The sequence below is a fragment of the Rhinolophus sinicus genome, linkage group LG03 (assembly GCF_036562045.2).
Source record: "Rhinolophus sinicus isolate RSC01 linkage group LG03, ASM3656204v1, whole genome shotgun sequence".
Taxonomy (NCBI): domain Eukaryota; kingdom Metazoa; phylum Chordata; class Mammalia; order Chiroptera; family Rhinolophidae; genus Rhinolophus; species Rhinolophus sinicus.
In genome coordinates this window covers 78,355,450-78,367,970 of record NC_133753.1, presented here as the reverse complement: position 1 = coordinate 78,367,970, position 12,521 = coordinate 78,355,450, and the positions used below count along the sequence as shown (strand labels likewise).

The window sequence follows — 12,521 nt, the reverse complement described above, 5'->3', positions numbered from 1 at the left end:
ATGCTCCATGACTTTTTAAATCATTAAAAAAGAAAAACGTTTAAGGCCCTTTTCCTTAAATCCAAGGTGTCAACATCTTTGACAGGCAGCAAGCATATTCAGCTTTTTTACGCTGCCTTTGGAAATATATCGTATTAACTAAATAAAAAGTAGGACTCAGTAATAACCACATCCTCAAGCTGTCACCGGAATTCAGCTCCATGTCCAGAGAATAAATAACTGTAGAATAGCGAAGGGCTGATTAAGTCAAGCTAATATGAGACAATCATGAATAAAGTAATAAAAAAAAGAACTACGATAACAACTGATAGATGATCTAATGTATTTGTTTCAAAATCAGTAAATAGGAGAGAGTAAGAAGCTTTAATGCTAACAGACTCATCTAAAACTAAAAAAGTTCGAACCAATTTACATAATGAAATGATGTTATTAATGGATATTTTGTATAGTACTATAGTCAAATGGATGTCTACATCTGTGTTACTGACGGTTAGATACAGGTCTACTGAAACAGGATATAGGTACAGGAAGTATCAAGGCAGTGCGACATCACAGAAATACCACAGATTCTAACTTCTGTATACTGAAGGTGTGACCTTGGGCAAATCATTCATCCTTCTGGATTATTAAGTTTCCTCATTTGTAAAAAATGAAGGCAGTAATGCTGCCCTCAATAATTATACCTCATAATGTTACAGCGAGAGCTCAATGAGATAATGAATATGAAAGCATCTTACAAAGTATAAAACCCTACATAAACAGAACTTATACTGTGGGGGGATAAAAGTTAAATTTACCTTTATATGTTCTAAAACAGCAGTGGCAACATTTGTATGGAGATCAATAAGTCTTTTTTTTTCAAGGAGTTCTGGCAAAGAACTACAATATCAAAAAATTGAAAATCAACCATTAAATTTTCTAAGAAAATGATACAGACCTTAATAAAACCCACACCTCAGTGTTACCTCTGAGGAAACTTAGAATAGTAAAATAGTAACTAAATGACAAGTTAAACTGTCTATTAACTGAATTTAATCTGGAGGCTTGAACACATACCGTATTTACTACTTTAATACAGGTGAAATGCTTCTTAGTTATTGTTCTATCATTTCACTTTCAGGTTCTAAAATTTGGAGGTTTAGGATAAAATCAGATTAATGGAAATATGATTGTGCCTATATTTCTAAAACACATTTCCTCTCTCCTTGATGGTATTTAAAGAATCCAAAAGAAACTGCTTAACCATTACTTAATAAAATAATAGCAGCAATGATAACTTTAGCAACAACTTGCATTACGTTATCACCAACACTATTTTCTTAGTAAAATTACCTGCATTATACAGTTCTCCAACAAGTGAAATAAGCAAATGATCTGCTATATAAAGAGGGAACTTAATTTCACCTGAACATGTTAAAAACACAATTTAGTTCTTTAATCTTAAAGGTATATGCTATTATCTACTATTTCCTATTATTAAAAATATTAACCAATTTGTTAACCTTCTAAATAAATCTTGTCAACAGAAACACTTCAAAGAGTATATACTGCTTACATACCTAACAGCTGATGTTAGCTTGGCAGTATTGTCTGAAAGCATACTGATGGCTCCTTCATCTTCCCCTTCCAGTCCCTGGGAAGAAAAAAAGTGTCCAATAACTACACAAAAATCCCAAGCCCAAGCATAAAAATCAATATATTTCTAAGATCACTCGTAAACAGTAAGATTAACAATTCTTTTCCTTTAAGGAATAAATGTCTGCATTTCGACAGTTACAGAAAAGTTCTAGCCACCAAATGCCTAATAAATGATTGGATGACTACAAAAAGGACCAGCTTGCATTTTCAGATGAAGAATAGGTCCAGATACTTGCCACAGGTCACATAGTAATAAATAAGAGACGCAGCACTGGAATATGTATTTCTAAAATGAAGCCACATTATACATTTTTTTCAAGTTCTTTAAACAATTTTTGCTCTACTCAGTATTTGGTTTTCTTAAAAAGATATTTTATATAAGTTGGTTTTTGTTTTAAAGCAATGAACGGCCTTGAATTTTTAGGGGAGGGAAAAGAAACCCCTTTCTTCCTCCAGATGTCTCTCTGCTTCCTATAATTCTTAGAAAGCAAACAGAACCTTACCATAATGCTTTTAAGTCGTTTAACCTCATCTTCCTGCGCTCTGTAAGATTCTAGTTCTTGCTGAACTGATTCTGCAACTTCTGGGAATGGACTGAAACAGTATTGTACAAAAAGAACTATGAGTATGACATTAAAAGAGATTTAAAAAAAATTTTGAAATATATAGTGAGGATATATCATTATTATAAATGTACTGTTTGGATTTGAATATTTTATATATATATATACATATATATATATATATGCAGACAACACGTAGAATAAATACAACTACATAGCCTTGTAATATTTATTTACTTACAGTTGACCCTTGAACAACTCAGGTTTGAAATGCATGGGTCCACTTATATGTGGATTTTCTTTTTTTTTTAAATTAATACAGTTGGCCCTTAGTATCCAGGGGTTTCACATCTGTAGATCCAAGCAACTGAAAATCAAAAACAGTATTTTCACATTCGCAACAGTGGTTGGTTAAATCTGGAGATCCAAAGAACCCACTGCAGTTAAGTTTTGGAGGAGTCAAAAGTTACATGCAGATTTTCGACTGTGCAGGGGGATCGGTGTCCCTAACCCCTGCACTGTTCAAGGGTCAACTGCATATTATAAATACTATTTCTTTAAAATGCATATCATACTTTTACATCTAAACAAATTTAAATTTTATTTCTATTCTTTTCATTAACCACATCACATTTTCTCTTCACCTATATGCTGTTAGAAAAAAAGGTAAAATACCTGACTGAAACACAAAGAAGTCATCATGTATCACCCATCACGTAAATGTTACCACCCAAATTAACAACATGGTGTCAAAGGATCCATGCAACAACAAAGGCGGTATTTAAAAAAATATTACATGACAGTAACTGTAAAACAAAAGCTTTTAATTCTGCAAGCTTAATATCCTAAAACACTACTGGTAAAAACAGAACATAGGCCACCATTTTGTTGGTCTAATGCCTGGTATCTTCTTCCTGGGAAGTGCAGTTTAGCAGTGATTTCTGTATGTAGACTTCAGACACAACTCATCTGCAATCACTGAGCAAGCAGTTCCAGTAGAAAAAGTGTTGCTCAGTCCTAATCTTGAATTCTAGACGAATAGTTTTAGATGAATATATGATGACCATGAAGTGGTTCCTAACATGAGTATTTTTCATCTACAGCCTTAGTGGAGGCCAGAAGCTTTTTCTCCTTTCTGAAAGAAAAGGGCATGTCTCATCAGTATTGAAACAGAATCCTCCCCCTCTTTCCTTGATAATACTTCATTAGTGATCAGCACACTTCATCCAATGAAGACAGACAGAAATGACAGAAGTTCTGAAAGGATTCTGAGGAGCACAGTCCAGTTTTCTATGACAACAGCACACACGAACCCCGGCTCCAGCAGAGTGTATGTTGGCAAAACCAGCACTGAGCATGTAAAATGTGCTGGGAGAACTAGATGGTCCTTAAAACCTCCAGGATCTTCAGGTCTCAAAGCGAACAGACAATCATGACTGCTGACATATTACTGAATGCCTAACACTCTACTAATAATTTGTCTCTTTTTTCTCATTTAATCCTGACCACAGTGTTGGTGAGGTAAATACTATTCATAGTTCAGACCAGGGACTTTGGATCTGCCAGAACGCGGTTTTATCCCTGGTTTCACCAGTGAAAGCTGGGTGACTTTGGGCAAGTTACTTCTCTCTATTATCTCACTTAATCTTCATAACCATCTTCTGAAATAGGGCAACATGTAGAATATCATCCCCACATTTTACTGATGGGAAAACTGAAGCACAGAGACTAAGTCACCGTTTAACGCCATGCTGTCTCCCAGTGTCTTGCGCCCATGCTGCTATTGTAGGACAATATTCAGTGAGGGTTATTCAGGGCTACTCCTACTTACAAACAAAAATCAAAGTTCTCATTATTCACCTGAGCTCTTGATTATTCCTAAACAAGGTCTAAAGAAAATATTCAAAATTTCCATATTTAAATGAAGAGATTTTTTTCTTAAGCTTTCTTCTATTACAGAATGTAAACTTTAAAGTTAACTTGGAAATATCCTGCGTCCTCTATAAATAATGTAAATGTAATTTCCTGTACTTTACTATTCTGGAACGAAATTTAGACTGTGGAATTCTAAACAGAAAAAAAATTAAAATAAAGTAAATTATAACAATACCCAAAACTGCCATAGTCAGAAAGAAGGTAGTGACTTTTCTCTATAGAAAAATCTAATTTTTTGCTAAACAATATGATTCTCAGTGTTAAAAAGAAGTTATAAATAATTAAAAAAAAATACAAAAGAAATAGAGCACATTGAACCAAGTCTATATCTTACTTCTCTTTCAACATAAAGGAGGCCAAAAAAACAGCCATATCAAAGATACATATACATACACACACACACACACACACACACACACACACACACATATATTACACACATACAGATGTGGTAATACTTATCTCAGTGTTGGTATTTTGAAATATTCATAATAATAACATATTTCTATAACTGTTGATGAGCAACATTCTTTTTTTCTCTTAGAGGAATAATGTTGTTTGTTTAGAATGATTTGTCTAGCTATAGTGACCCCTAACTAGATAACTCTTATGACAGTTACTGAGCCCATGAAGTACTCTAAATTTAACGGGACATAGCAATATGTGGGATCTGTATATCTGCCTACTATAAATCACAGGACAAATTACTACAATTTTTTCACCTATTATTTCTAATGTATTTTAAATAAATACGGTTTTTAGGCTTAGGTAGTCTCTCCACAGATATATAAAACTGGGTTTGTATGAAGGCAAACATGGAACAAAGAGGGAAAATCACATCTCAATGTTTCATTATCACAAAAGCCCATTTTAATGAAGGACAGAAATGGTTTTGTAGAAGGTCAGTGAGGATAGCAACAAAATTTAGAAAGACTATCTATAAAACCGACAAAATCATATGGTCTGAGCTTACTGATAGGGGAAGTGGTTCCTATAAAACTAACAAAAAACCCAGGAGTCAAGAAAAAATCGAGCAATAAAAATACATATCTATAGACTATTTAATTATAGCTCCTACTCATTGTGTAGATGAACTACCATGACCTTTCTGACGTCTTTTTTAATCAAATACAGTAAGTCAGATGACATCTTCATTTCTTTTTAAGAGGTGAATCTTTTACTTAATGATGTTTTTCTTACTTACCTTCCTTTATGTTTCTGCCAGAATTTATCACCTGGCGTTAAATCATAAGACTTCTTGTTTTTTCTCTTTGGTCTAGCACCAGCCGGAGAATTTTCCACTCCTGAAGATTCTTCCAAATTAACTCTGTTTAAGTGAAAATCCTAGAAAAAAGTAATCCTGTTTTAAATAATAGTCTGAGTATGAGAACCATAACATTTCCTACAACAAGGAAAATAACAGATTCTTGCTGCCCTTTCTAATATTTCCAAGGACAAAATACAGATCTGAAACTCAGAAGACCTCTTTCCAGTGTTTTGTTATACAAATGTACTTTTGTTTGTGTATTTTAATTAAAGTAGTACATATAGAGGATTAAAATGTCAAAAAACACCTTGGTATTTATCCAAGTAAGTTGAAAATGTATGTCTACATGGATGTTTATAGCAGCTTTATTTATAGTTACCAAAATATAGAAGCAACCAAGATGTTCTTCAGTAGGTAAATGGATAACTATACTGTTGTGCATGTAGGCAATGGAATATTATCCAGCATTAAAAATGAGTAATCAAGCCATGAAAAGATGTGGAGGAAACAAATCCACGTCAGTAAGTAAAAGAAACTAATCTGAAAAGATTACATACTATATGACTCCAACTATATGACATACTAGAAGAGGCAAAATTATGGAGACAGTAAAAAGATCAGTGATTGTTACTGGTTGGGGGTAAGGGGGGGGGATGAATAGCTAGAGCACAAAGTATTTTAGGGTAGTGAAAGTACTCTTTATTGTATTATAATGATGGATACATATCATTATACAATTTTTCAAACTTACAGGATGTACAACACCAAGAGTGAACCCTATTGCTAACCATGACTTTGGGTGATCATGATATGTCAATGTAAGGTCTTCAGTTGTAACTAATGTACATTATGGAGGCGGTTGTTGATAAGGGGGGAGACTTCGCATTTGTGGGGAGCAAGGAATATATCCAAAATCTCTGTACCTCCCTCTCAATTTTGTTGTGAACATTAAACTAATAAAAAAAAAAAAAAAAAAAATGTCAAAAAACATATAAGAACTATGTTAAGGTTCTTGTGTATCCTTTAGAAAAATATTACTCATATGGCAGCATACACATATCCTTTTAATTTTAAAGAATGGGATTACATTATACATTGTTTTACCTTACTTATCTCATTTTATAATGTATTTTAGAGCTCTTTCTCTATCTGTATATGTACATCTACCTCATCTTTATCAATGCCTACATAGTAGTCCAGTATTTGGCTGTACCTATTTGTTTGACTAAGCCTCTTGATACTTAGTTGTTTCCAATAACAAAAAATCTTAACATTCTGATATATTATTTGATTGATGGATTGCATTTTTCAAAAGTTCTAATAGACGCTACGATAGTAACAGCACTGCCTTTCACATAAATTCTAAGAGTTAATCAGACAGTAGTTGCTAGACTTTTCTGCCTTGAATTAATTTTACTCCTGTGGGGCTTGATTTTTTTGCCCTTTCTCAAAAAAACAAACATACAAAAAAACAAAATAAAAGTATCTTTTCTAACCTTTTCCCTCATTCCTGCATTAGACTTGTGGGTTCCTTCACGTAACAGCAGTATTTTGTGGTTCAACTCTACTCCAAATAGTGAGCTAGTTATTAATAAAACATGGCTATCAATAAGTGAGTAAATGAATGATGAGCAAGAAAAAAATTACATAGAGAAATTATCTAGCATGACTGTTACACAATCATCTCAGTACTAAGATATAAGTTTCTAATTAATGATTAAACTTCTAGGTCTTAGCAAATTCAATGTACTGAATATAATTTAATCGCCTCTTGATAAAACAAGGTCATTAATACTGAGTCTAGGTCTTTAGGAGTGCAAAATATAGATGTCTAATTGCCATAGTGGTGTAAGTAACAAGAGTATAGTTATATTGCATTTCAACCTGTTATTATGTCTTTTCTACAGACTCTTCCATATTATTCTAGCATAAACATATCAATAACCTAACTCCTCTTACTTTCCTATCCACATATCTTAACCTCACTTTGTACAAGGAATCATCCGTACAGGAAGAAAGATATTGACATTTACATCTGAGAAGAACCCTTGGTTTTAAAAATTATCTAACAAAACAAGATGACTGAAGAAAAGAAACATTTTTAAATAGCTAAGCTTTTAAACTAGAATTTCTAGTGAACTACTGTTTCCATGGTGATGACACAGATCATTCAAAATAAAAGTAACTTGTTAAGCGAAATTACTGCTCTAACAATAGGACAGCATATTTTTACTGAAGTTTTGATGGAATACTTAAAATGACAAAGAAATAAAAGATGTTAAGAGTTTTGAGAAATAACATAATAATGGCAAGAACATTTCCATTGTTTACATACTAGTCAGGCAAATAAGGAAAAGTAATTTCAGTCTTGAAAACCGGGAAATAAGAACATCCTGTGCTGTACTCAATCATGTTAAAGAAACTGAACATTGACACAAATAAAAGACAACAATTAGTTTTAACATGGTAGAATCTAATCTGTTTCCACCTATATCCACACTTTCCTTACTTATAAGACAAGACAATGGTGTCCCATACCACCAGATACATAAATCCTATCGTGCGGTGCTAAAAACATGGATGAGTCTTCAGCAGTCTTAATTTAATTTCACAAGTTAAAGCAGACCAGTGAGCCAGACAAAGCTAATGCTAGCAAAATGACATTTAGATAATATGGGTGACATCTATTCATGCACAATTAAGATTTATTTTCACATGAGAAAAAAAAGTAAAATAAAAGTAACTTATTTTGGCAAGGAACTGAACCAAATCTAATCAAGTCTCTAGACCTATCAGTTTACAGGAAATACTCAGAATAGAGAAACATGTCAAATTGTACCCCACAGGGATACAATCAACCAAACGCAGAAATGTAGAAAATTCTTTAGAAAAACAACTCAATTCCTTTACTCCAAAAATGGCAATAATAAATGAGTGGGAAGAGAGGAATTGTAAATTGAAAAACTTAAAAACAAATGCAATGTACACATATTGTTTATAGATATTACCAAATAAAAATTGTTAATTTTGTTGGGTAGGATAATAAAATTATGGTACTTTTTTCAAAAAGATATATGTTGAAGTATTTGTGCATAAGATCATGTAATGCCTGGGATGAGATGTGTAAGATGCATATTGTCTGGGAAGCTAAATGATGCACATGGAGGTTGAGTATAGTAGTCTCTGACTTTGTGTTTTTATATGAAATATCCACAAGAAAAGTCTTAAAATTTTATTCATAGCAATGAAACAGGATCTAAATACAATCCACAATTATTTGCCCTTTGCCACAGTTATTGTGAAAGGGCATGTTGAGATGGGGGGGCCTCATCACCCTGAATTCATGTGTGACCACCATGGGCAGAGCTCCCTCTGCCCATCCACACTGGACAAGGAAAAAGAAACACTGTGAACAAAAAATCAATACTAGTTATTTTCATCCACTGAGGTTTGAGGACTGGTTTAGATTAAACAGCACAATCTAACCTGTTCTCCTTCAGAGGCCAAGATATTCTATCCAGATTCCACAATGCCAGGCACCACTTTGGTAGGCTTGTTCACTCTTATTAAAGCAGAATTCCTTATGACTCTAGGAATCATGATCTGGAAACTCCCCCACAGATACACTGCTGACAATATGCAAACATTTTCTACCAGTTTTCATGTGAGAATCTCAACTCAAAAGCAGTTTATTCAATCTCTAAACTAGTAAAGAATTTGGGCCTTAATGCTTTGGAAATGTAACTGTTACTATCAGTCACATGTGGCTATTGAGTATCTGGAATGTGGCTAGTCTGAATTGAGATGTGATGTAAGCACAAAATATACACTGAATTTTGAAGACTAACTATATAAAAAAAGAATATAAAATATACTATTTAAATAAATATCACCTGTTTCTTTTTCTTTTTAACGTGGCTACTAGAAAATCTAAAACTACATCTATAGTTTGTACTGTATGTCTATTAAAATGTGCAGAAGATAAAAAGGGGAAAGAAAAATCTAATTTAGAATATTCAAAAGAATCATTTAATTGAAAAAGAAAATCCTTGCAAAATGGTCCATCATAAACATAGATTTAAAAAAAGTCAAAATCTTACGTACTAAGCAACTAGTATATAAGGGGAAAAAAAATAAAACCCACAGTGTCACCTAAAGCTAGCTTAGCAGATATTAAATAATAGTACTCTTCTTTCCCTCAGATTAAGTCAAATTTTAACCCAAGTTCAGGAATACCAATGAATATGGAAATACACTGAAACAATACCTTTTTAAAAAAATGAATGAAATCAAGGATGTCTTCTAGGCCCTTACATAGCCCACATGACTGTGGTAAGAACTTCCTACAGTTATGAGCAGCTAGTTTGGTTAGTTATGAATAAGCTGTGCTTAAATTAGTCAAAGTTTACATTGTACTTTTAAGTTTTAGGCAAATGCCTGAAACTATTCCAACACACTGTTATCCAAGAGCTTTTGTGTTAATAAAGACTAGAGGATCAACCTTCAAAGCATCAAACTTTGAACTACACTTTAGGCATCTGTTATAGTGGAATCACGCATCTTTGAGAAAATGCAATAACTTTTTAAAAGTGTATAATTTGGAAAACATTTCCTTTTTTCTTCTTGAGTGGCAAGAAAAATAGAAAAACAAATGTCATTAAAGTCTCTCTGTATATTAGCATACAGTCTAATTTAAGGTTTCAAATAATATTAATAAGAGTCGGTAGCAGAGGACCAAAGGCACAAAAAGGGCACCTCAGATTTGAAAAAACAAAGGCCAAGTAAAGGACAAGATACTGAGATGGAACAACAACCATCCCTTTGCCTAAGGCAGGGGTGTCCAAACCAGCCCGCAGTTGGCCCGCTGGCCTCAATCCATTGTTAATTGGCCCGCAGCAAATTCCAAAAATATATTTAGTTTACTTAAATAAACCAGTGAGGCAATACATACTTCACCTCGAGTGAGTGGCTCGGCAGTTTGTGTATTTTACTGCATATGGCCCTTGGTAAAAAACATTGAAAAAAGTTTGGTGGGGAATGGGAGATGAGGGTAAGGGGGATCAAATATATGGTGATGGAAGGAGAACTGACTCTGGGTGAACACACATTGGGATTTATAGATGATGTAATACAGAATTGTACACCTGAAACCTATGTAATTTTACTAACAATTGTCACCCCAATAAATTTAAAAAATCAATTAAAAAAAAGAAAGAAAAAGTTTGGACACCCCTGGCCTAAGGGTAACTACTCATTGCAGTTGAAAAATCAAATCTACCCCTCCTGAACCAAAATGTAATAAAAGGATTTTCTAATTACTAATTTTGCATTTTATATCCCCATAAAAGGAAAAGGCACTGCCAAGTTTTTCACCAGAAGAGTTTATTTCCTATATTAAATGACAACAATCATTTTTCTGGCGCACAGGGAAGCTGTGTGAATTTTCATAGGTATGTCCAAGATGTGATATATAAATATTATCAATGTTCCAGGTTTTTAGGCAAAGATAGTTGATATAAAAAGCTCCAGTTACAAGTTAATGGTTCCTATCTAGAACTTTTACTCCATCTTGTGGAGGTAAAGGGATTAATAAGAATTTTAAAAGCTTGGATGAAACTTCAAAAGCAGTTTTCAACAAAAAATGGAGTCATTACAATTTATGATACCTCAGTTACTCTTTTTTCACATCTAGAAACTGCATTAAAATTCATGAACAGGATTAAGTCAATATAAATTGTGTAGTTATTAAAACCCATCTCCTCAAAAGACTGTTTTCCTAACACCTAAATCTTCTAATAATGTTACCGAGAAAAGATTGCTTAAAGGGTAATATAAAATCTGAGAAACTAGCCAAAAAAAGGTAACTAGAGTTGTATATTGCTTATTATTTATAATAACAAAAAGTAAAAACAACAATAACCCAAATGTCCATAGGAAGGCACTATGCTACCCAACATGCAAGCAGGAAGCACGTGTGCTCTGTTCACCGGTATCCCAGTGGTCAGCAGTGTCTGGTACAGAGTAGGAACTTAATAAATACTTGTTGAATTGAATGCTTTGGAGACAGAAGGTCGCCCGCCAACTTTTGATTCTGTGAAGTAAAGAAACTTAGAACAAAAGCAAATAACCCTACCATCTACTTTTGCCATCTTATCTTTTTAAAAGGATATTTTAACTTCAGAAACTACGAACTAAAAATCAATGATACAGGGTACAAGGATAATAAAAGGTAAAGCACTGAAAACGTTCGTATAAAGGTAGGTCATAAAAACTAATTTCATAGTCCTTATCCTGATTACTCTCATTCTACTCTGGAACAGTGAAAACCTCAAGGACCAGTATTAGCCTTGTCTAGTTTTGGGTTCTGCTTAAGTTACGTTTCCCAACTTTCTCTTCTGACAATGGGGACTCAGAGCATATTCCTTTTATTGCAGTTACTTGTACATATGTCTTATCTTCTTCACTCAAAGCATCGTGTACATTAATTTCCTCCGGGAACTCTTTGAGTTCAGGAATGAGAAAGGATCCCAGGATCTCAATGCTCTGTGTAGCCTCCACACACCACTGGAAGAGTGAAGAGGTGACCCCTGAACTGTATGTTTTAAGACCTTATCCCTCTGTCCCACCCAACAGTCAGGGCCCCCCCAAACAAACTTGAGACTATCAAACCTATCTCATCACGCCCATTAATCCCTGTATGATTCTTTATACCCACTCCCTTCAGATCCCATCTCTCATTTTTAACTGACTCCTGAAATACTTCTGTCATTCCCTCTGGAACTCATACTCAGTCATCAGCAAAATCTTCTATTCTGAATATTGACTCCACCATACTTTCTTGCTCTAAGTGAACTCCAATGGGCTATCCCCTGTAGCTTTCTTAGACAGCGAGTTTTTTTTTTTTTTCAATTTGTCACACACCTCACATCACTGGACCCAAGATTGGAGGGTCTTCCTTGCTACTTCGAGACTCTTTACTTGTTCTCTTCTTTAAAACAATGCCAGTTTTGAGACTCCCATCATCAGCCTAGAACAGTAGTTCTCAGTCAGAGGCATTCTGCACCTCTCCACCCCCTGGGTATATTGGGCAATGTGTGAAGACATTTTGGTTGTCACAC

The 12,521-nt window shown here is 34.0% G+C and overlaps 1 protein-coding gene across 1 annotated transcript in view; it reads right to left on the bottom strand.

Annotated features, from left to right (window-relative positions):
• The window catches only part of SCFD1 (sec1 family domain containing 1), a 96,658-nt gene that overhangs the window by 56,979 nt on the left and 27,158 nt on the right, over window positions 1–12,521 (bottom strand). Inside the window, exons 11-14 of the mRNA XM_019754524.2 lie at window positions 5,341–5,480; window positions 2,142–2,232; window positions 1,560–1,633; window positions 798–879 (exon numbers count right to left, since the gene is read on the bottom strand). Coding sequence (XP_019610083.2) covers window positions 798–879; window positions 1,560–1,633; window positions 2,142–2,232; window positions 5,341–5,480 — 387 coding nt within the window. The remainder of the gene's footprint in view (window positions 1–797; window positions 880–1,559; window positions 1,634–2,141; window positions 2,233–5,340; window positions 5,481–12,521) is intronic.